The sequence below is a fragment of the Triturus cristatus genome, chromosome 10, assembly GCF_964204655.1.
Source record: "Triturus cristatus chromosome 10, aTriCri1.1, whole genome shotgun sequence".
In the NCBI taxonomy this organism is placed as follows: Eukaryota; Metazoa; Chordata; class Amphibia; order Caudata; family Salamandridae; genus Triturus; species Triturus cristatus.
Window position 1 is genome coordinate 1171226491 of NC_140593.1, and position 22824 is coordinate 1171249314.

Sequence of the window (22824 nt, forward strand, 5' to 3'; positions counted from 1 at the left end):
TATGCTAAGCATATGCACCGTATATATATATATATATATATATATATATATATATATATATATATAATATAAAACATGTTATGTAAATACCCACTACATAAAAAATTCAACACAGTAAGATATTCACGTTGCAGCCATCAGTATATTTAGTGTCTGGTTCGAAAGGCACTGTCCCCTGTATCGCCTTCAAGAGTTCTCCCCACAGAACAGGTCACCCGAGTCCACCTGAATGGATGAGTCTGGACTCACCTTCCCTTTCCAGGATCCAACTTGTCTGGTAGCGGAGCACACCCGGCCCTAAACATTACCCAAACTAGAAGCACTTTCTCACTTTCGAAACGAGAAGAGAGCCCTAGTTCGAGTTTTGTTCAGCCAGAGACAAAACAAATGCCCTCCAGTGACATTTCAGCTCCTGTCCTTCAGAAGGCCTGGACCCCACAGAGCCCAAACTAGACAGCACTTTCTCATGGGAAGAGAGAGCGCCCCGGTGTGGGCGCTGCGTGAACCAGAGCTGGCGGCCATCTTGGGTGGTGACATCTGTAGGCTGTAGAGAGCCTGCCCCAGCATCACCCAAATTCGAAAGCACTTTCTCAGTGCATAGCAGCGCAAAAGAGAGGGCCCTGGTCTGGGTGACGCGAGAGCAGCAAAACGACAGCATCGCATGTCAGACTTCGCTTTATGGTACACGCTATCACAGGGGAACCCGATGGGTGCCTTTGGATTGATACACTGCAGATACCAATGTTGGGCAACGAGACATATTATGATTAACCTTCATGTATTGCCCGTCGGGTAGACAGCTGTCCTAGTGACTCCTCGTGGTTCAGTACCCCCGTACTACCACGGTATTCCCTAGTCCAAGCATGGTGCTGCACCCACTCTGAAGTGTTAAGTGACACACCACTCTTGGTCCTCGTACACATCGAGAGATAAGAGTTTAGATCGCATGCGATACATCGCATGCCATTACAACGCAATTGTTACAACGATCGTGTGGTTGCATCGTAAACCATTACATCGCAAATTGTTATAACATCCTGCTGTAGGGGTCAGAAGGTATTGTATTGGATTTACAATCCAACACCTTCCCTGCTGTTGCACAAACTGGAGTAGGAATAGTAAATTATACTATTCCTAAATCCAGCACGCCCCTTAAAGCAAGTCGTTGTAACGACTTGCGATGTAGTGGTTCGCCATGTAACAACGTGGTTGTTGTAACAACCACGTTATAATGGCATGCAATGTATCGCTTGCGTAGTAAAGAGATTTATTCTAGGACAACACCCAAGAACAAGTGACACAGCGCTTCATGCAAGCCTGATGTACTAGAACGTATCGTAGCGAATAAGTTGAACGTGGAATCCATGTGTGCAACCAATCGAAAGCATGCCGTGGCATTGTCAAGCGTTATTTCCAGTATGTGTTTACATGTACAGCAACCCAATCCAGCAAAGTGAGGGTCACAGCACCCATGTGCAAGCGTGATGTACTAAGCACCCCCTGTAGAGCACGGTGCGGCAAGGCACCCATATCCAGTATGGCAAGTGGAACAGCGTAATCAGAAGGCACAATACGATTGGCAAGAGGATCGCTGACCGAGCACAAGCACATTAGTCAAGCATGGAACAGCAATCCCTCCCACCCCTTAACCAATAGTGCCTGCAAAATACAGCCATACAACACTGCGCCGTAGAGGTCCGAGCCAACCAATGCCCAACAGAACAGCACTTTCTTACCAGTGACAACAAAGGAAGTGATGGTGTTTGGGCACCGGGAAACTGGCGAGGCTCCAGACATAGAAACAAATGAAGGACAACAGCTTGGACTTGGACATAGGAGAATCCTACGAGAGACGCTGCATGTGATGGCCAAGGTGGTTGGTACGGTCCCTTGTGAGGACCCAGTGCTAGAATGCCGAAGTAGGGATTCAAAGTTAGTTACCCAGTGATATGGCCTTTGGAAAGCCTCTCTGTAGACCAGCTCTTCAGTGCCCACAATGGTCCTGTCCCCCATGTCAATATTTTATAGTGCAGTGCTCCCATCTCAAAAGACATCTCTGGCCAGGTGTAGCCCCACCTCCCGGTGCCAGAGATCACCCAAACAAGTTTATGTCCCCCCTGGTGGTGGGTGCCTCCTACTGGCAGGACATTGACCTCTTCAGAAGATGGCGAAAATTAGAGACCGGACTCAGCTGGGAAGTTCTAGTTGAGAATAATGTTGCAATTTTGCCATTTTCTGCCCTGGAATTGGGACTCCCTTTAGCCTCAGAGCAAGGGTGTGTGCAACATTAGTGATGTGGAAAAGGCTTTGTTGCCCTGCACCATCACCACCTCCTGATAGAAATAATCCTATTAAATTGACCACGTTCTTATGCGCTCTCTCATATTCGCACACCTGAACCCCAAACCATAAGATCCTGCCTGGTCTCCAGCTTTACTGTGATAAACACCCTGGAGAGCTGCTTCCTCATATAAACCAGTGCTTCTTTGGATGTGGCACATACATTGCTACAATGTTTTTGGCTCTGTGGCATCGCCTAGGACTCTCTGCCACCGTTTATTCGCTGGTAGCATTGCAGCTTTGGAAGGAAGATATAGCCGACTAGTCAGCAGCTAATGCCATCCCCTCCCACGATGAAGAGTGTGTACAGATCCTCACAACACTACACCAGGACACCTGGATCTGACCTGCAGCTGCCAATATTGCTCATTACTGAGATCTGTACTGAGCTGCACTTGGAGACGTGCACCAGTAGCTGCCACTACAGTCCAGTAGTGAGATGTTTGTGCACCTCCACCAAGATCACGGCCACCAGGAACCATTGCTGCTCATGTTTGAGATCCCGACAACACTACACCATGGCACCTGACCCGCAACCGCCAATATTGTTCATTACTGAGATCTGTACTGAGCTGCACTTGGAGACGTGCACCAGTAGCTGCCACTTGTACAGCTCTACAGCTTCACCTAGATCCTGACCTGCAGAAACCAGGGATCATCTATTATGAGACCCCTCACCCCAATTCACCAATGTCTATGGATGCTAACGTGCCTCAACCTCAACTGTTACTGAGATCCTCCCACAGTTACACACACAACCTGGCAGGGATAAACATTGTTGTTGTGACCTCTGTAGTTGTACAGCTTCACCTAGAGTCTGACTGACAGTATCCAATGTGGTGACATTCACAAAAATGTATACGTGCATTTCCATCCCAAACAGCTACACCTGGATCCTGACTGGCAGTACCACTGTGCTTCATTACTGAGAGCCTTACACAGCAGCGCCTGGATCCTGACTGGCAGTTTCACTGTGCTTCATTACTGAGAGCCTTACACAGCAGCACCTGGATCCTGACCGGCAGTACCACTGTGCTTCATTACTGAGAGCCTTACACAGCAGCGCCTGGATCCTGACTGGCAGTATCACTGTGCTTCATTACTGAGAGCCTCACACAGCAGCGCCTGGATCCTGACCTTTAGTACCGCTGTGCTTCATTACTGAGAGCCTTACACAGCAGCACCTGGATCCTGACCTTTAGTACCGCTGTGCTTCATTACTGAGAGCCTTACACAGCAGCGCCTGGATCCTGACTGGCAGTACCACTGTGCTTCATTACTGAGAGCCTTACACAGCAGCACTTGGATCCTGACTGGCAGTACCACTGTGCTTCATTACTGAGAGCCTTACACAGCAGCACTTGGATCCTGACTGGCAGTACCACTGTGCTTCATTACTGAGAGCCTTACACAGCATCGCCTGGATCCTGACCTTCAGTACCGCTGTGCTTCATTATTGAGAGCCTTACACAGCAGCGCCTGGATCCTGACTGGCAGTACCACTGTGCTTCATTACTGAGAGCCTTACACAGCATCGCCTGGATCCTGACCTTCAGTACCGCTGTGCTTCATTATTGAGAGCCTTACACAGCAGCGCCTGGGTCCTGACCCGCAGTACCGCTGTGCTTCATTATTGAGAGCCTTACACAGCAGCGCCTGGATCCTGACTGGCAGTACCACTGTGCTTCATTACTGAGAGCCTTACACAGCATCGCCTGGATCCTGACCTTCAGTACCGCTGTGCTTCATTACTGAGAACCTTACACAGCAGCGCCTGGGTCCTGACTGGCAGTACCAGTGTGCTTCATAACTGAGAGCCTTACACAGTAGCACTTGGATCCTGACCGGCAGTACCACTGTGCTTCATTACTGAGTGCCTTACACAGCAGCACTTGGATCCTGACCGGCAGTACTACTCTGCTTCATTACTGAGAGCCTTACTCAGCAGCATCTGGATCCTGACTAGCAGTGCTACTATGCATTAAGGAAAAGGGATTGCATTTAAAAAAATAAAATACTGCCCTATTTAAAAGCAATCACAGACCCTTGTTTATGACTTTGATTCCTAGTGGGTCGCAAGTTGTGACATACCTGAGGTAGGTTGATTTGCGACCCCCTAGGAACTGCTAAATGAAACTATGAGTTCCATGCACTAGAAATAGCGATTTCCAAATTTTGATTTGAAGGAAATCGCAATAAGATAATTGCTATTGGCGAAGGTTTGCCAGCACTCCATGTTCCAAGCGGAGCGCAGAGTGGCCAAAACTCAGTAAAATAGTCCAACATTCAAAGATGTTGAGCAATGGGCATGCTATTTAAAATATGAATCTCACACCTCCTTAATATGTTGAGAGTCCAAGAGCTTCAATATGGTCATCCATGTGCTCCTGTAGTATTCTTCGGGCTTGAGTTAGCTCCCACCAGGCACGAATCCTTCCCAGCCACACATTGGCTGGCATATAGTTCTGCTCCTTAGGATCAGTACTCAACATGACAAGGCCCTCTCTGAAATCAAGGGTTTAGATGCCCTCCTTCACTTCTGAAACAAAAAACAACAGTTACTATTGAGACAAATAATTTGTCTTTCCTTCCATTATATATAAATATAGGACATTACAATGCAATGTGTTATTGTATTTGTACTGTACTGTATCGTAATTGCATTTATAGAGTGATTACTCCTCCTGACGAGGCGTCAAATCAATTTTCTGTGAGTAGCACACCACTCCGGTCCCATAAACGATTAATGGTGAATTAGTATAGTGAAATATGAATGTAATTTGAGTGGTGGATATGTTAGTTAGTTATTTGGATTTAGAAGGATAGTAGGGGGACAGAGGGAAATATGTTTGCATTTACATTGCGCTTACTACCCCTGGCGAGACATCGAAGCGCTTTTTCCTTGAGTAGCACGCTACTCTGGAACCCAAAGTGGATTAGTGGTGAATTAGTATAGTGAAATATGAAAGTAATTTGAGTGTTGGCTATGTTTGCATTTATATAGCGCTTACTATCCCTGACGAGGCGTCAAAGTGCTTTTCTGACGAGTAGCACAGTACTCCAGACCCCATGAAGGATTAGTGGTGAATTAGTAGTGAAATATGAAAGTAATTTTAGTGGATTTATCTGGCCGAGTAACAGCTAGTCTGTCACATCATCTGTACAAGGGAAAAGGCTTTATTTGCTACAGTGACGGGAAGATGTGTAGTGATGGAATTGTAATATCATCAGTTTCAAGTTGGGAACCTGAGGGCACCGGGGATAGGTGTTGCGTATTATCTTCCTAGCTCGCAGAGAAAACATTACACACGAGGCAGCTTCTTACGGGTGAAAATAGGTTTGTTTGGTCCAAACAATGTGAACAGGATTTCCAAAATGTTAAATTAAACATTGCTAATGCATCTGCATTTAAATGAATTGATCCCAATGCTGCCCTTCGTTTGCGCGCGCAGCCAGCCCTGCGCTGGATGGTAAGATGGCTGCAGAGGCATGTAGACTTCTCTGTACATCAACGAGGCGGCTGCCACGCGCCGCACCTGGGGACCCGCAGCTCAGAGGGGTGACCCCAGGGGACCCGCAGCTCAGAGGGTTGACACCTGGGGACCCGCAGCTCAGAGGGGCGACCCCTGGGGACCCGCAGCTCAGAGGGGTGTCTGCTCGCGCTCTGCTTCTCTCAGGGCACTGTGTGTTCTTGGCGCCGCCGAGATGACACCCTGAAATCACTCCAACGCAAAGCACTTATGGGGTAGCAAAGTGCAACACAAGCGCTGTGCATTGAAGCGACTTCGTGGCACCGTTCAGTGCTGCGAGGAGACGCCTTCAATGGAGCATAGAAAATGTTGATGCTGCAGGTAACATTCCGGGGTGCGGTGCTAGCCGACCCACAGACAGTGTGGCGAAAATTTAAAATCACGAAATAAAGAACATTATTACAAAAGCAAGCATTATGATGCAAAATTTACTCAACCATGCCGCATAATTTAGCCCTCTCCTGTCGCATAATTTCAATGGCCCTGCGAATGAGGGACAGATTTACATACTCATAAAAACATAATACGTGACACTGAAAGCAAACACTTCATTACCGACGGAAACATGCATTCTAGGTTTAGGCATGCTGGCTGGAGACAGTCTGCCCCATACAATCACCCAAACTAGAAAGCACTTTCTGAAAACCCTCGATAACCCAAGAAAGTGCTCTGGTTAGGGCGCTGTACGGTCAGAAGAGAAAGGCAGGCGCCATCCCTGGTGAAAGGGCAATATTACACCATGGGTGACCCAGCCTGCCCGTGACCTCTATCAAAATCACATAATCGACATTAAAACTGCACATCTGATCCACAATTATGCACGACTAAGCGTTCCGAAGCGCTTTACTGCCAGTAGCACGGCACTCGTGAGCTCAAAGTTAGTAGTCAATCCATTCATTATTGGAACTTGTCGTGTAGTGGAGCACACCCGGCCCTGAACATTACCCAAACTAGAAGCACTTTCTCACTTTCGAAACGAGAAGAGAGCCCTAGTTCGAGTTTTGTTCAGCCAGAGACTAGACAAATGCCCTCCAGTGACATTTCAGCTCCTGCCCTGAAGAAGGCCTGGACCCCACAGAGCCCAAACTAGACAGCACTTTCTCATGGGAAGAGAGAGCGCCCCGGTGTGGGCGCTGCGTGAACCAGAGCTGGCGGCCATCTTGGGTGGTGACATCTGTAGGCTGTAGAGAGCCTGCCCCAGCATCACCCAAATTAGAAAGCACTTTCTCAACGCATTGAAGCGCAAAAGAGAGGGCCCTGGTCTGGGTGACGCGAGAGCAGCAAAATGGCAGCATCGCATGTCAGACTTCGCTTCACATTTACAGGGGAACCCGATGGGGGTCTTTGGATAGCATCGCCCTTTGCGCAGACACCTGTCCTAGTGGCTCTGCGTGGTCAGTGCCACCGTACCACCACGGTATGACCTAGTCCAATCATAGCGTGGCACCGCACCCACTGTGGAGCGTTAAGTGACACACAACTCTTGGTCCAAGTACAACACCCAAGGATAATTGACACCGCGCCTCGTGCAAGGCTGACGTACTCAGTGCGTAGCGCGCGGCGTGGAACGTCCTGTCCACGGGGTGAGAAGAAGAGTGTACACGTTGGACACGGCATCCATTTGCGCAACCACCTGAAAGCACACCGTGGCATTTTCAAATGTATTTCCAGTATGCGTTGACATGTACAACAACCTATTCCAGCAAAGCACGGGTTACACCGCACCCATGTGCAAGAGTGATGTACTAAGCACCCACTGTAGAGCACGGCGAGGCACATCACCCCGTCCAGTGTGGCACGGGGGACAGCGTAACCAGAGGGCACAATACGGTTGGCAAACACCGAGCACGTGCACATTAGTCAAGCATGGAACAGCGACCCCATTAACCAATAGTGCCGCACACGACGACCATACAATACAACACTGCGCGGGATAGGTCCGAGCCAACCGATGCCCCAACAGAACAGCACTTTCTTATCAGTGACAACAAAGGAAGTGCTGGTGTTTGGGCACCGGGCAACCGGTGAGGCTCCACACATAGAAACAATTGAAGGACAACAAATTGGACACAAGAGAAGCCTACTTGAGAAGGTGCATGCGATGCCCATGGCACCAGTGGGCAGGGGCATAATTAAACTAGTTAACACTGTCACCTGAGGAAACACATTCTAGCTACAATGGACAAACCCACGACTGTGTCATGGATCCAGCCATGATTAACAAACAATCATTGTGACATAGAAGGTACCTGTAACATACAGATGCTTTAGCAACCAATAATCGTGCACCACAGGAACCCACCCGCGATTCTGATTTAGGAACACTTCCATGACCCTGTCATACAGAGATGTACTCATCAACCGAAGCAACGACTGTATGAGCAGGGACACTGAAATTATGCGATTGTGCGGGCATGAAGACTTTCCATTATCATAGATAGATCTGCCGCGTTTGTCACATAATTCGCCATCTGCTGCATAATCGGCAGTTACTAAAAGCAGCGGTATGTGTTTCCGCACAGCAGACCAGGTTGCCTTCATTATTTCTATATGTGGGTGTGAAACTGATATTAATGAGGTGCACGCAACTCCCAAACAGTGTTACAACCTTTAAAAAAATGAAGCACGCTGCCGCATAATTCGCTCAACCCTGCCGTATAATTTAGGCCTCTCCTGCCGCATAATTTCAGAGGCCCTGCGTATGAGAGACAGACCTACATACTCACAAAACATATCAAATACAGGGCACTGTGACACTGAAAGCAAACACTTCATTACCGATGGAGACACGCATCCTAAGTTTTAAGTATGTTGGCTGAAGACGGTCTGTCCCATACAATCACCCAAACTAGAAAGCACTTTCTGATAAAAGTCTATAACCCAAGAAAGTGCTCTGGTTAGGGCACTGTACGGGCAGAAGAAAAAGGAAGGCGCCCTCCCTGGTGAAAGGGCAATATTACAACATGGATGCCCCAGCCTGCTGTGACCTCTAGCACAATCCCAACATCCAAATTACGACCGTACATTTGATCCGCAGTAATGCATGCCTGTGGGTTCTGAATTTATATTATAAAGCGCTTACCATCCCAGACGAGGCGTTGACGCGCTTTACAGTCCATTAGTTCTAGGGGCTAGTTCTGCACGCTCATCTCATGCACACGTTAGGTGAGGACATACCTGCGTCTTCCGTCTCCACTGATATTCGCGAGGACCGCTCTTCTCCAATGAGGAGCTCGCGAGCTGCCGGCACCCGTGGGTAGGTCTCCTGTGTGCAGCCCAGCTTCCTAGAGAGAAAAGTACCATTTGTAAAATATACTCAAAGTTGACATTTGAGTGACAAATCACATTCAGAATCTGCGAGACTTACGACCCATATTATCAGCTTGGTACCAGGGGTATTACAGCCATGGCTCATATGCGCCCCCCCCCCCCCCATGTAGAGGTGACCACTGATGGCGGTCTTGCATGGGGTGGTCGCTAATGTAATCTTGTCTGCTGTGCTCACTGTTACAGTAATATTAGTAAGATCAGTATCTGGGGGGGAAGTGCTGGTCCCAGTAGAGCTGCACACCAATGGAAGGAAGAGTGCCAGCGGCCTCTTGGGCATCCGCTGATCCACGCGCGTGAACGTGAAAAGGCAGCGCCGCTCTCACCCGCAGTGAGCCGCCCACTCCCTTGTTTGTACCAGTGCACATCTAGGCCTGGTGCACGTTTCCCACATGCAGACCCGCGCTCACGGCATCTACCCGTAAAGGAATGATGCACCCTGACCTCGATGGAACGGTGCTGCGCCCCAAGGCAGGAGACATCAAGTGCATGTGTGCGGTGCATGCCGCCACACTCTGAGCCGACACGCGCTGCACTGCTACGCTGCTGCTTTTTAATCCGAGTTCCTGTTTTTCAGTTTTGCACGGGCTCATTGTGCACAGCGCCTGGGCATCAACTGGTGCACGTGCGCTATGCACGACTCGTAAATAAACCAAGTTTCTGCATTGTTTGCATTGGCCTGTGGTCCAGTACTGAACCAACCCCAGCAGCTCCCGCTTCATTCCCGGCAATGGCACGCAGCTCTGCCAGGGCACCCCAGTCACCTTTGACCTGCGGCACGTCCTTACTACTGAAATAACCTACATTTTTGGCTAACCATGAGTCACTCGCAGCAATAGTTGTTAATTCCTTCCAAGTGGCACACATATGACCTTCCTTCTGTGCTCAGCAGAGAGGCCGAAGACAGGATGAGTGTGTTGTCTGAACACCTCTATGACAGAGTGAGACTCACACTGCTTTCGCACTCAACTTTGGGGAGCTCCATTTTGACAGAAGCTCTTCCACCATCTGGCCTTCCCGAACCCTTACAAATAAACTCAGCTCGCGTGATGCGCTGCACAAGACTCGAGCTGCAGCTAGGAAAGGTGCACACTCTTAGGAAGCAGGCCTGCATATGCCACACCAGGTGAGGTCATGCGAGTAACATGTAATTGAAACGGTATCACTGACTTGTATGACCTTCTCGGTTCTTGTGCATTCTGTTGAAAAACGGTGTTCTCTTCCGTTAGGAGGGTGAATATAGGAGTTGTAGGAACCTTTACTGGTTTAACCGGGCCCGTCCCACTTCAACTTAGGTCTTGCATTTACTCCGCGTGGGCTGCTAGGAACCGGAGGCCAGTGGGGGTGATAACTGCCAGATTAACCTCAGTGGGCCGGGGCAACAGAGCTGCTTCCTTCCACCTCGAACCCTATCCCCCCACACTCCCAGGGAATGCTCAGGCCCAAGCACGTGATCGGTTCGGAGAAGGCAAAAGGGCTCAGGGGGGAAAACACACCGGCTCGCAGCTTGCCCTCATTACTGACGCGATGCCCGACCTCCCGATCCGACCCCGCTTCCAAGGCCAACGAACCCCCATGTGTGGACGTGAACCATCATGAATATTGTTCCCATTAAGTCATAATTGACCCCGCTCCGACACTCACAGACATACTTCAGCGCTCTGCTGGACACTCACCTTTGCCACCTCGACGGGTGCTGCTGCGGGGCCAGGGCCCTCCAGAGAGCGTCTTGGCCTAGTGATGCGCAGAGGTCACTGAAGCTGCAGGCCGTAGAGCTGTGGGGGGCCGTCTGCTGCTGAGAGGGTTGATGCGCTCGCTGCCACCGCGCTCGGCTGCTCTCTCTGGTTGTGGCCCTCTGATGGCCTCGGTCCGGTCCTGATGCAGGAGCCATGGCGCACTGCTGTGGGCAGGAGACTGGGGCTTGCACGTGTGCGCGCTCAGAGCTCTGTGGCCGCATTGGCGGAGGGCTCCTGTCAGGGGGCGTGGCTCTGCTGGACTAGGAGTGTTAAATACCTGCAGCACCCAGAAACCCTTGGGGGTGAGTCGCGCGCTAACGTAATTAACATTAATTAACATGACAGGGCCGGGAGGCGGGGCCCCAGGACCAAGGTCTGGTGGCCACAGGTGCCTGGGGGTGTTGGGCCGGCTGAAGGACTCGAGACACTACAAGCAGGGTCCGGCTAGTGTCCTGGAAGGAACTATAACATTCTGCCACCCTCGACCCGGTTGGCCCACCTCAGCATGACTTGTGAGGGAGGGGTTTGGGCAGGGTGGAAGGACGCCAGGCTACCCACTGCCAGAAAAATCCGCCAATAGCAATTGATCTCCTGGGGAGCAAGAGAAGGAGTGTATGATGCGTTTCAGCACTGGCATGTTTGCCAGTGGCCGGCATCAGGTCTGCTGTACCAGAGGCCCCAGTGCACTCAGACCATATGTTATGAACTGCATTTGATCCTCGAGGTGCGAAGGTTATTGGGTGTCAGCAGCACTGGGCTGTGAGAGAAGGTCCCTGGACAGGCAGGGGCTCCGCCCCCTTCAGAGCTCCGCCCATTGATGTTACTGTCCATGGGAGCCCGCGGGTTCTGAAGGTGGCAGGAGGTGTCGACAAGGCGAGGCCTAGGAGTTTCTGGGTACAGTAAATGACCCCCGAATGGGGTCTACCCCCTACCACACATCGGCTCTTGTTTCTAATCATCCCTTTGTGTTCCGAGATTAAGAGGAGATTGTAGAGGGGGGGGGGGGGGGGCAAGGTGTGTGCATTTCAACAGACCAAACTCTAAGCTCTCAGAGCTCTCCTGGGCAGGGGGCCCCCCTCAGGACAGCTGCCAGTTAATCAAGTTCAGGAATCAGCCTCACATTCCCGCATATGAAAGAGGGCGCGCGCCCCGCCCCTGCAGGGGAGTCCCACAGAAGCCACACATTCCCGCCTCCTGTCACTGGCCATCAGGACTCATCACATGCCCTCGGGGACTCGCCCAGCTCCGGCGTCCCGCGGAGGCTTCACTTGCAAATGTCCCAGAAGGAGCTCTCTGCTGGGGGGCCCTGAAGCCTGGAGATGGTGTTAGCTTCAAGAGGCCCGAGCATGGGGGCGATAATTTGCAGGTCACCCCCAGGTTAAGGGTCAGCTTTTCTATAATCCCCTCAGCAATGTTTAACCATGTTTAATCTGGCAAGAGCTGGTTAACGTTTCACAGCGCCACGAAGCTGCAGCCAGGGCAGTCCAGTAACGCTATACAGTATACACAAACTGTACAAAATCACCAATGCGCCAGTCGACTACTCTACATTTTAACATCTCTGGGGCCCTTCGTCCTTGCAGCGCTTCAAACAGCCTGCTCTCGAACGATAGGCGCCTCCACATGTTATCATTGCACTCATCCACCGAGGCGGGCGTCTGGAGCCGCTCATAATGGTTTTAACTCCTCGCAAGAACAGAGCGTTTAGAGCCGTTACACGCGGCACAGAGATATCCACCCGGAAGGAGTCGCCTCAAGTACATTTTGCTAAAACCAAACGTGTCGATCCTGGGATAGATATTTCATGGTTTAGCCCAGCGCCAACATACACTATTTTGATTTCACGTCCCTAATTTTACCACAGAAACAACACAACATAGTGTAATAGCCTGGCACCAGTGGCGGTGGATAGGTGGCAGCAGCGTGGAGGCGGCAATGCCATGACGGGGGCGGCAGGGACAGGGTGGCACTGGGGCTGGCAGTGCAGCTCTGGCTGTGGTAGTCGGGTGCTGGGGCTGAAGTTCAATTGAGGAAGGTGGGCACAAGTGGAGTGAATGTGTAGGTGAGGGCATTGTGCGGGGGGCGGTAGCCTGTCTTTTGGGGGGCATCCCTTCCTTGCATTAGCGCCCACGTTACGCTAGCTATGAGAGAGAGCGGTCTCCAAGGAAGAGGGAAAGTGAGGACATATGAAAAGAAGAAAGAAGCTTTGACCAGAAGGAACAGACAAAAGCATTAGAAGAGGAATGCGTGGGTCAAATGACTGAAGGATGTCGCGTAAACCAACCTTTGCGTGGGAGGTTAAATGGAATGAGAGCAAGGATGGTGAAAGGCTGGGTGGATGGGTGAGCTGATAAAGAGGGTGAAATGAGGGATGAACATAAATGGAAATGTGGATGGGAAAAGGATGGATGAATGGCTAGAAGTGTGAGCGGGAGAATATGTGGATGGATGGAAGCGTGTAGTGATGAAAAGATGGATTGACAGAATGGTAAAGTAAGGATGGGTAGTGTCGTAAATAAAGTATTACGCACTCATAATTTCTATAGGTATCAATAGGATCATGCATAAAGCAAGAGGCTGAGTCCGTGGTATCAGGTTCAAAAGGGCTTTATTCCAATAACTCGAGTTATAGGGAGAATGGTTCCATCACCACAAGGGATCAGGAAGGGTCTTCTGCCACTTTATTCACAGAGTACAGTATATATACATTCAATATTATACGTAAGCAGGAGCGCTTCAGGCACAAGAGAGCAAGAGAGAATGAGATAAGAGCATGTGGGCATGTAAGTAGGCGTGAAGGTGGGCGTCCATGTGGGCGACCACTTGATGAGTCATAGGTGAGTGTCATAGGTGGGTGGGTACCTGGAGGGGGTTGCGTGATCAGCTGGAACTTTACTGGAACTTTGCCTTACTTGTGCTCAACTCGAGCATGACGTGTAACTGGGGGAAGGTTGCTGTGCAGCCGGGGAGTCTGGAAGAGAGGCCTTCAGTGTCAGGACGACCAGCACATCTTGTATTATCTGATATCTAAAGTCCGGAGCAGGAACTGATCTGTGACATAGGTTGCCCATCACCAAGAGCCGATGTGGCTTCTATTTCTTTATTCACTGCGTAGGCCTTACATGGGGGCTATGGGCTTTTCACTGACGTGAGCTTTGCAATCACTGAAAAGGAGACAGAAAGGCTAGGCTCTATCCTTTGCAGGCGGGTTTTGTTTATTCCTCCTTTTCCAGGCAGGAATGTGATTCAGTAGGAGTAAGCAGATAACCGTGCTCAATACTATCTCGGCACCCCGGACTGGGCCCCTTTGGCTGAGGCCCAAGTGTGCGAGGCCAAGGATATGCAGCTGCAGCTCTCAGAGCGTCTGAGGCCTGAAACCTCCTTTCGGGCCTCGGCTGAGCCACAAAATGGGCTTTCATGAAAATGACACGAGTGCAGGAAAACATGATGCAAAATGTGTAGGCCTCAGTGCAGATTTGTCTTTTCTCTCATGGGAGACTTGATGGCAGGCCATGTTATAGCATAGGCATCATGGTTGACAGGCCATGGAGGGAAAATGCATGGCGTACATGCATGTACACGAAACGTTGGGGAACACATAGGGGACACATAGGCCTTGTCATAATCTTTATTTTCTCATTCCCTCCTTGTCCCCTAGTGGACCCTTCATGTCACATCTATTCTCATGAGACAGTTGATCTGTTCTTGCGCATTATTTTTCCATTTTCAATGCTTTGTATATGGGGACGTGGAACACATGCAGTAGCACACAGGCCGCAAATGGCCGGGCCACACTGCAGACATAGACAGCAACTGAATACCATTAGTAGTATTAACCCACAGACGGTCAACACTTTCCATCCCCATGCCGATATTACTCCCCAGAGCCAACTGGACCAAGTCCACGTGCCTGGGTCTTGATGTATGCTTTAGGCAATCTTGTGGAGCCTTGTTATTGCTTTGTATACAGATGGTGCGTTATTAGGAATAAAAACGCAACAGCTGGAGCCGATGATTCTACAAGCCCCGCCCCTATCCGCCAGGATGACGCCAAGAACAAGGCGGTTCTGAAGAACGACCATTCTCATAGCAGACTGTTCCTGGGTCAAGTTCCCCAGGGCTGATGCAGTCTCATTTACAACTTTTTCTAGAATCCTTGTTAGCCTGCGGATAAGTTTACTATTCTGGACGGGACCTATGAAGAAAAAGAATCCTTTGTTGAAATCTGTATATTGCTCCCAAGCTGTCTCGGTCTGGTCAATGCCAGAGGCATCGAGCCCTCGTCTGTGTCTGATAAGTGCTAGTTGGGGATCTTGATGATAGTTCGATGGGGCCAAGAAAACGGGTGGTAAAAGAAATGATATGTAGCACGTCCCACCCCAGTCTAAGGGCAGCTGTACATAGGCTGTCTGGCCACAAATAAAGTAGGTGTGTCGTGATGCTCTGAAATAGGACTTTCCTTTGTCTTTAAACTCTATTATAGTATTACACTCGCTGTGCCCCAAATGTACTGAGCCTTCTTTTCTGACACACAAGTCCCCTTTTACTGGCAGGATTGTAATTGAGGATCGACCTACATTGTGTATAGGCTTGACATTCAACATTATAAAGTCCAGGGTCGCATTTCCTTGCTGATACTCTTCATTTTCTAGATCTGTACCTTTTCTTTGGGGAAGACCTTCTTCGTCTGGGAAACATGCTTCATTCATGACTTTATTCAAGTTACCCCATACCCAGTCACCCCTACACTCCTTGTCTTGACATTCTTTGGCATCACCGTTGATGGATGTCATTAAGGCAAACCATGCTCCGCAAGAACCATTATGGGAGAACGGAAAAGGGAAAAGAGGCAACACCCCCTTCACCTTCTGATACGGGGAAGTCGGCCACAGACCCAGCAGTCTGTGGCATTGCTAGTCTGATGTGAATGGTGCAGCATCTGAATAAAGGTATTGTTGCGCAGGGCAAGTCGATAGGATAGCTCATAGGATGGCAGATCACTAAATGTATGCTTTATGGTATCATTAGTGGAGGAGTGTAAGAGTTAGGCAATAGGAGGAAAAATAGCATGTAGTATTAAGCTGATACATACTATCGTGATGCACAGAAGAGATAGAAAAATCAAAGTCACTATACATCTACCACGTAATATTTTACAGTATTTGCTTTTCATCTTGCTCTTTTTATGATTATCATTGTCCGAGATCTTATGCAAGTCAGAATACATGTTCAACCGATTCACCACCTAGTGGACTTAATTGATCAAACGGGGTCTGGCTTTCTAGATCTAAGTTTAGCTTTGTACTCCTGCTGAGGAGTCTCCTCTAGTAAAGGGGGCTCAAAGTCTGAAAAGTTTGTTTCCTTTTTAAAAGAGTCGTTATTCCCGAAGTAGCGCTTGCAGTGATGTATATGCAGCCATCCTTTCTGTCCTTCGACTTTAACGTCTGTCCTTGTGGTCAATAGCACTAACTTCGGCGCCTTCCACCTCGGCTCAAGAGGACTCGTCCTGTCAAAGTTCCTTAATAAAATATAATCCCCAGGAGCGATGGAGTGTTCCTTGACCTGGGTGTTGTCAGGGAAGGCGGCGGCAACCTGCAAACGACAAGAGAGTAGTGCAGACATCAAGGAAGCCAGGTAATCTGTCAGCATGTTACTATCAACATCAGTAATCTTTTTAGGCATCGGAGTGCCCCACATATTCGGTGGTCTACCAAAGACCACTTCGTAAGGGGATAAGCCAGTTCTAGAATGGGCTACCATTCGCATGTAAAAGAGGGCAACCGGCAGGGCTACCATCCAATCTACACCTTTTTCTGCACAAATCTTTGCTAGTTTTGTCTTTAAGGTCTGATTGTGCCTTTCTACAAGGCCTGCTGCTTCAGGATGTCACACACAATGAAACTTCCAGGTATACCCTAACAGAAGGGATACCTGCTTCATGAGTTCAGAGGAGAAAGGCTGACCGTTGTCGGAATATACGACACGCGGTAATCCATAACGTGGGAAAAATTCTCGCACCAATTGTCTGGCGGTAGTTACAGCAGTATAATCAGGGACTGGATAAGCTTCTGTCCATCTTGGGAGTGCACATACAACTACCAGAACATATTTGTAACCTCTACATCTGTTCATTTGGATATAATCCATTTGGAGGACTTCAAAAGGATGGTCAGGTGGAGAGAACCCACCTTGTTCCACCGGAATGCCTTTACCTGGATTGAATTGGCAACAGATCATACATGTTCTGACTTTTTGTTTCGCTGCTGCACGCAGGTGCTTGTTGAACCAGATATTCTGTAAGCTGTCTAGCATTGCTTTCTCTCCTAAGTGTGCAGGACTATGTGCGGTATTTATAATCACTTGTACCATCGAATCAGGAAGAAACCATGTTGCTTTGCCCTTAGTCATCCAACCCTGATCAGTCAGTACCCCTCCTTGTTCCAACCATTTCTTTAATTCGTCTAGAGTAGCATGTGTCTGTATGTCTTGTACATCCTTGGAAGGATCCCTGACTGTCATGGCTTTGGTCATTGATGGTATCTGTGAGTTCGTCATATCTAGTGGGGTCTGAGCTGTCTGTTTAGCAGTTCGGTCTGCCAGATCATTGCCTTGAGAAATGGTATCTGTGGCTTTAGTATGTGCTTTGCATTTCAGGATAGCTATGGCTGTTGGTAAATGTATCGCTTCCAGAAGGGCTTGTATAAGGGGGCCATGCTGTATCTTGGCCCCGTGAGAGGTCAAGAAACCTCTTTCTCTCCATAGTACTCCAAAATTGTGAACTACCCCGAATGCATATTGTGAATCGGTGTAAATGTTTACTCTCAAGTGCTTAGCTCTTATGCATGCTTGTGTCAGAGCGATGAGCTCTGCTGCTTGTGCTGACAGTATGTCTATTCTTTTAGTCTCTATGATTTCAGTAGCAGTGGTCACTGCATACGCTGCCACTAATTCTCCCGCCCCCGTCCTCATGCATGAGCCGTCAACATAGAGTGTTAGGTCAGGGTCTGGGAGTGCAACATCTGTCAAGTCTTGTCTTGGTTTAGTCACGGTATGTATCACTTCAACACAGTCATGTGGTGGAACGTTTTCTGTACTGCAGGGCAAAAGAGTAGCAGGATTCAGTATGTTGCATCGTCTGATCTCTATGTGTGGTTGAAATAACGTCAGCTCATAACCTGTCAGTCTCGCTACAGTCAGGTGTTGGGTTTGTGTCCGGTTCAAGGGAACCTCCACTGCGTGCGGTACTTGTACTGTCAGGGGGTGGCCCAGCACTATCGAGTCACTTTGTCTTATGGCTAAGGCCGTTGCTGCAACAGATTTTAGGCACGCAGGCAAAGCCTGGGCTACTGGGTCCAATGTACTAGAAAAATAAGCGCAGGGCTTGTGTTTTCCTGCATGATCTTGTGTGAGAACAGATAGTGCTGTTCCATCCCGCTCTTTCACAAAAAGCATAAAAGATTTGTTGTAATCAGGGGTCGCTAAAACTGGTGCTTGACATAAAGCTCTTTTTAATTCTTCAAATGCCACAGTGTGTTCTTGTGTCCAAGGGAGGACATTAGTAGAATCTGCCTCCTGTGTCGTCAACTGTATTAGGGGCCTGGCTATGTAAGCATACTGGGGAATCCACTGCCTGCAATATGAAGTGAGGCCAATGAATGCACGTACCTCCTTTTGTGTCTTGGGCTGTGAAAGGCCAGAAATCAATTGAATACGTTCCGGTGTCAGTCGCCTACCCTCCTTGGATAGCAAGTGCCCAAGGTACGCCACTTGCTGTTCACAGAATTGTAACTTCGAAGGGGACACTTTGTGCCCCTTGTCAGCCAGAAAGTGTAAAACCGTGAGTGATGCATCTTCGCAGTCAGTTTCTGATCTTGCTGTGATGAGGATGTCATCTACGTACTGTATCAGTGCTGTAGTGGTAGGCATATGAATACTGTCTAGTTGTCGTTTGAGTGCCTGACTGTAGATGCTAGGACTCTCTGTGAAGCCCTGTGGTGCTCTTGTGAATCTGATGCTGCGGCCTTTTAAACTGAAACCAAAAAGATATTGGCTGTCTGGATGTATTGGGATACTGAAAAATGCGTTCTTCAGATCGATAACTGTAAAGAACGGCAGTACCACTGTGCTGCATTACTGAGAGCCTTACACAGCAGCGCCTGGAACCTGACCGGCAGTACCACTATGCTGCATTACTGAGAGCCTTACACAGCAGCGCCTGGATCCTGACCGGCAGTACCACTGTGCTTCATTACTGAGAGCCTTACACAGCAGCACTTGGATCCTGACTGGCAGTACCACTGTGCTTCATTACTGAGAGCCTTACACAGCAGCGCCTGGATCCTGACTGGCAGTACCACTGTGCTTCATTACTGAGAGCCTTACACAGCAGCACTTGGATCCTGACCTTTAGTACCGCTGTGCTTCATTACTGAGAGCCTTACACAGCAGCGCCTGGATCCTGACCATTCAGTACCACTGTGCTTCATTACTGAGAGCCTTACACAGCAGCGCCTGGATCGTGACTGGCAGTACCACTGTGCTTCATTACTGAGAGCCCTACACAGCAGCGCCTGGATCCTGACCTTTCAGTACCACTGTGCTTCATTACTGAGAGCCTTACACAGCAGCGCCTGGATCCTGACCGGCAGTACCACTGTGCTGCATTACTGAGAGCCTTACACAGCAGCACTTGGATCCTGACAAGCAGTACTACTCTGCTTCATCACTGAGAGCCTTACACAGCAGCGCCTGGATCCTGACCTTCAGTACCGCTGTGCTTCATTACTGAGAGCCCTACACAGCAGCACTTGGATCCTGACCGGCAGTACCGCTGTGCTTCATTACTGAGAGCCTTACACAGCAGCAGTTGGTTCCTGACTGGCAGTACCACTGTGCTTCATTACTGAGAGCCTTACACAGCAGCGCCTGGATCCTGACTGGCAGTACCACTGTGCTTCATTACTGAGAGCCTTACACAGCAGCACTTGGATCCTGACTAGCAGTACTACTCTGCTTCATTACTGAGAGCCTTACACAGCAGCGCCTGGATCCTGACTGGCAGTACCACTGTGCTTCATTACTGAGAGCCTTACACAGCAGCACTTGGATCCTGACTAGCAGTACTACTCTGCTTCATTACTGAGAGCCTTACACAGCAGCGCCTGGATCCTGACCTTCAGTACCACTGTGCTTCATTACTGAGAGCCTTACACAGCAGCACTTGGATCTTGACTGGCAGTACCACTGTGCTTCATTACTGAGAGCCTTACACAGCAGCGCCTGGATCCTGACTGGCAGTACCGCTGTGCTTCATTACTGAGAGCCTTACACAGCAGCGCCTGGATCCCGACCGGCAGTACCACTGTGCTTCATTACTGAGAGCCTTACACAGCAGCACTTGGATCCTGACTGGCAGTACCACTGTGCTTCATTACTGAGAGCCTTACACAGCAGCGCCTGGATCCTGACTGGCAGTACCACTGTGCTTCATTACTGAGAGCCTTACACAGCAGCACTTGGATCCTGACTAGCAGTACTACTCTGCTTCATTACTGAGAGCCTTACACAGCAGCGCCTGGATCCTGACCTTCAGTACCGCTGTGCTTCATTACTGAGAACCTTACACAGCAACGCCTGGATCCTGACTGGCAGTACCACTGTGCTTCATTACTGAGAGCCTTACACAGCAGCACTTGGATCCTGACTAGCAGTACTACTCTGCTTCATTACTGAGAGCCTTACACAGCAGCGCCTGGATCCTGACCTTCAGTACCACTGTGCTTCATTACTGAGAGCCTTACACAGCAGCACTTGGATCCTGACTGGCAGTACCACTGTGCTTCATTACTGAGAGCCTTACACAGCAGCGCCTGGATCCTGACTGGCAGTACCGCTGTGCTTCATTACTGAGAGCCTTACACAGCAGCGCCTGGATCCCGACCGGCAGTACCACTGTGCTTCATTACTGAGAGCCTTGCACAGCAGCGCCTTGATCCTGACCGGCAGTACCACTGTGCTTCATTACTGGGAGCCTTACACAGCAGCGCCTGGATCCTGACCTTTCAGTACCACTGTGCTTCATTACTGAGAGCCTTACACAGCAGCGCCTGGATCCTGACTGGCAGTACCACTGTGCTTCATTACTGAGAGCCTCACACAGCAGCACCTGGATCCTGACTGGCAGTACCACTGTGCTTCATTACTGAGAGCCTTACACAGCAGCACTTGGATCCTGACTAGCAGTACTACTCTGCTTCATTACTGAGAGCCTTACACAGCAGCGCCTGGATCCTGACTGGCAGTACCACTGTGCTTCATTACTGAGAGCCTTACACAGCAGCGCCAGGATCCTGACCGGCCGTACCACTGTGCTTCATTACTGAGAGCCTTACACAGCAGCGCCTTGATCCTGACCGGCAGTACCACTGTGCTTCATTACTGGGAGCCTTACACAGCAGCACTTGGATCCTGACAGGCAGTACCACTGTGCTTCATTACTGAGAGCCTTACACAGCATCGCCTGGATCCTGACCGGCAGTACCACTGTGCTTCATTACTGAGAGCCTCACACAACAGCGCCTTGATCCTGACCGGCAGTACCACTGTGCTTCATTACTGAGAGCCTTACACAGCAGCACTTGGATCCTGACTGGCAGTACCACTGTGCTTCATTACTGAGAGCCTTACACAGCAGCGCCTGGATCCTGACTGGCAGTACCACTGTGCTTCATTACTGAGAGCCTTACACAGCAGCACTTGGATCCTGACTAGCAGTACTACTCTGCTTCATTACTGAGAGTCTTACACAGCAGCGCCTGGATCCTGACTGGCAGTACCACTGTGCTTCATTACTGAGAGCCTTACACAGCAGCACTTGGATCCTGACTAGCAGTACTACTCTGCTTCATTACTGAGAGCCTTACACAGCAGCGCCTGGATCCTGACCTTCAGTACCACTGTGCTTCATTACTGAGAGCCTTACACAGCAGCACTTGGATCTTGACTGGCAGTACCACTGTGCTTCATTACTGAGAGCCTTACACAGCAGCGCCTGGATCCTGACTGGCAGTACCGCTGTGCTTCATTACTGAGAGCCTTACACAGCAGCGCCTGGATCCCGACCGGCAGTACCACTGTGCTTCATTACTGAGAGCCTTACACAGCAGCACTTGGATCCTGACTGGCAGTACCACTGTGCTTCATTACTGAGAGCCTTACACAGCAGCGCCTGGATCCTGACTGGCAGTACCACTGTGCTTCATTACTGAGAGCCTTACACAGCAGCGCCTGGATCCTGACCTTCAGTTCCACTGTGCTTCATTACTGAGAGCCTTACACAGCAGCACTTGGATCCTGACTGGCAGTACCACTGTGCTTCATTACTGAGAGCCTTACACAGCAGCGCCTGGATCCTGACTGGCAGTACCGCTGTGCTTCATTACTGAGAGCCTTACACAGCAGCGCCTGGATCCCGACCGGCAGTACCACTGTGCTTCATTACTGAGAGCCTTACACAGCAGCACTTGGATCCTGACTGGCAGTACCACTGTGCTTCATTACTGAGAGCCTTACACAGCAGCGCCTGGATCCTGACTGGCAGTACCACTGTGCTTCATTACTGAGAGCCTTACACAGCAGCACTTGGATCCTGACTAGCAGTACTACTCTGCTTCATTACTGAGAGCCTTACACAGCAGTGCCTGGATCCTGACCTTCAGTACCGCTGTGCTTCATTACTGAGAGCCTTACACAGCAACGCCTGGATCCTGACTTTCAGTACCACTGTGCTTCATTGCTGAGTGCCTTACACAGCAGCGCCTGGATCCTGACTGGCAGTACCACTGTGCTTCATTACTGAGAGCCTTACACAGCAGCACTTGGATCCTGACTAG

General features: G+C 49.7%; 1 protein-coding gene across 2 annotated transcripts in view; it reads right to left on the reverse strand.

Annotated features, from left to right (window-relative positions):
- LOC146796891 (uncharacterized) overlaps window positions 1-11351 on the reverse strand; it is a 35623-nt gene extending 24272 nt beyond the window's left edge. The window contains exons 1-3 of one of the 2 annotated variants that reach the window (XR_014969962.1): window positions 10874-11351; window positions 9048-9154; window positions 4676-4879 (exon numbers count right to left, since the gene is read on the reverse strand). Coding sequence is in view for 1 of the 2 variants with exons in the window: in XM_085630253.1 (XP_085486379.1) it covers window positions 4860-4879; window positions 9048-9154; window positions 10874-11154 (408 nt within the window). In the remaining variant the exon portion in view is untranslated. Of the gene's footprint in view, window positions 1-4662; window positions 4880-9047; window positions 9155-10873 lie in introns of those variants that run through there. The other variant, XM_085630253.1, reaches the window with a different exon arrangement.
- Window positions 11352-22824: the final 11473 nt, after the last annotated feature.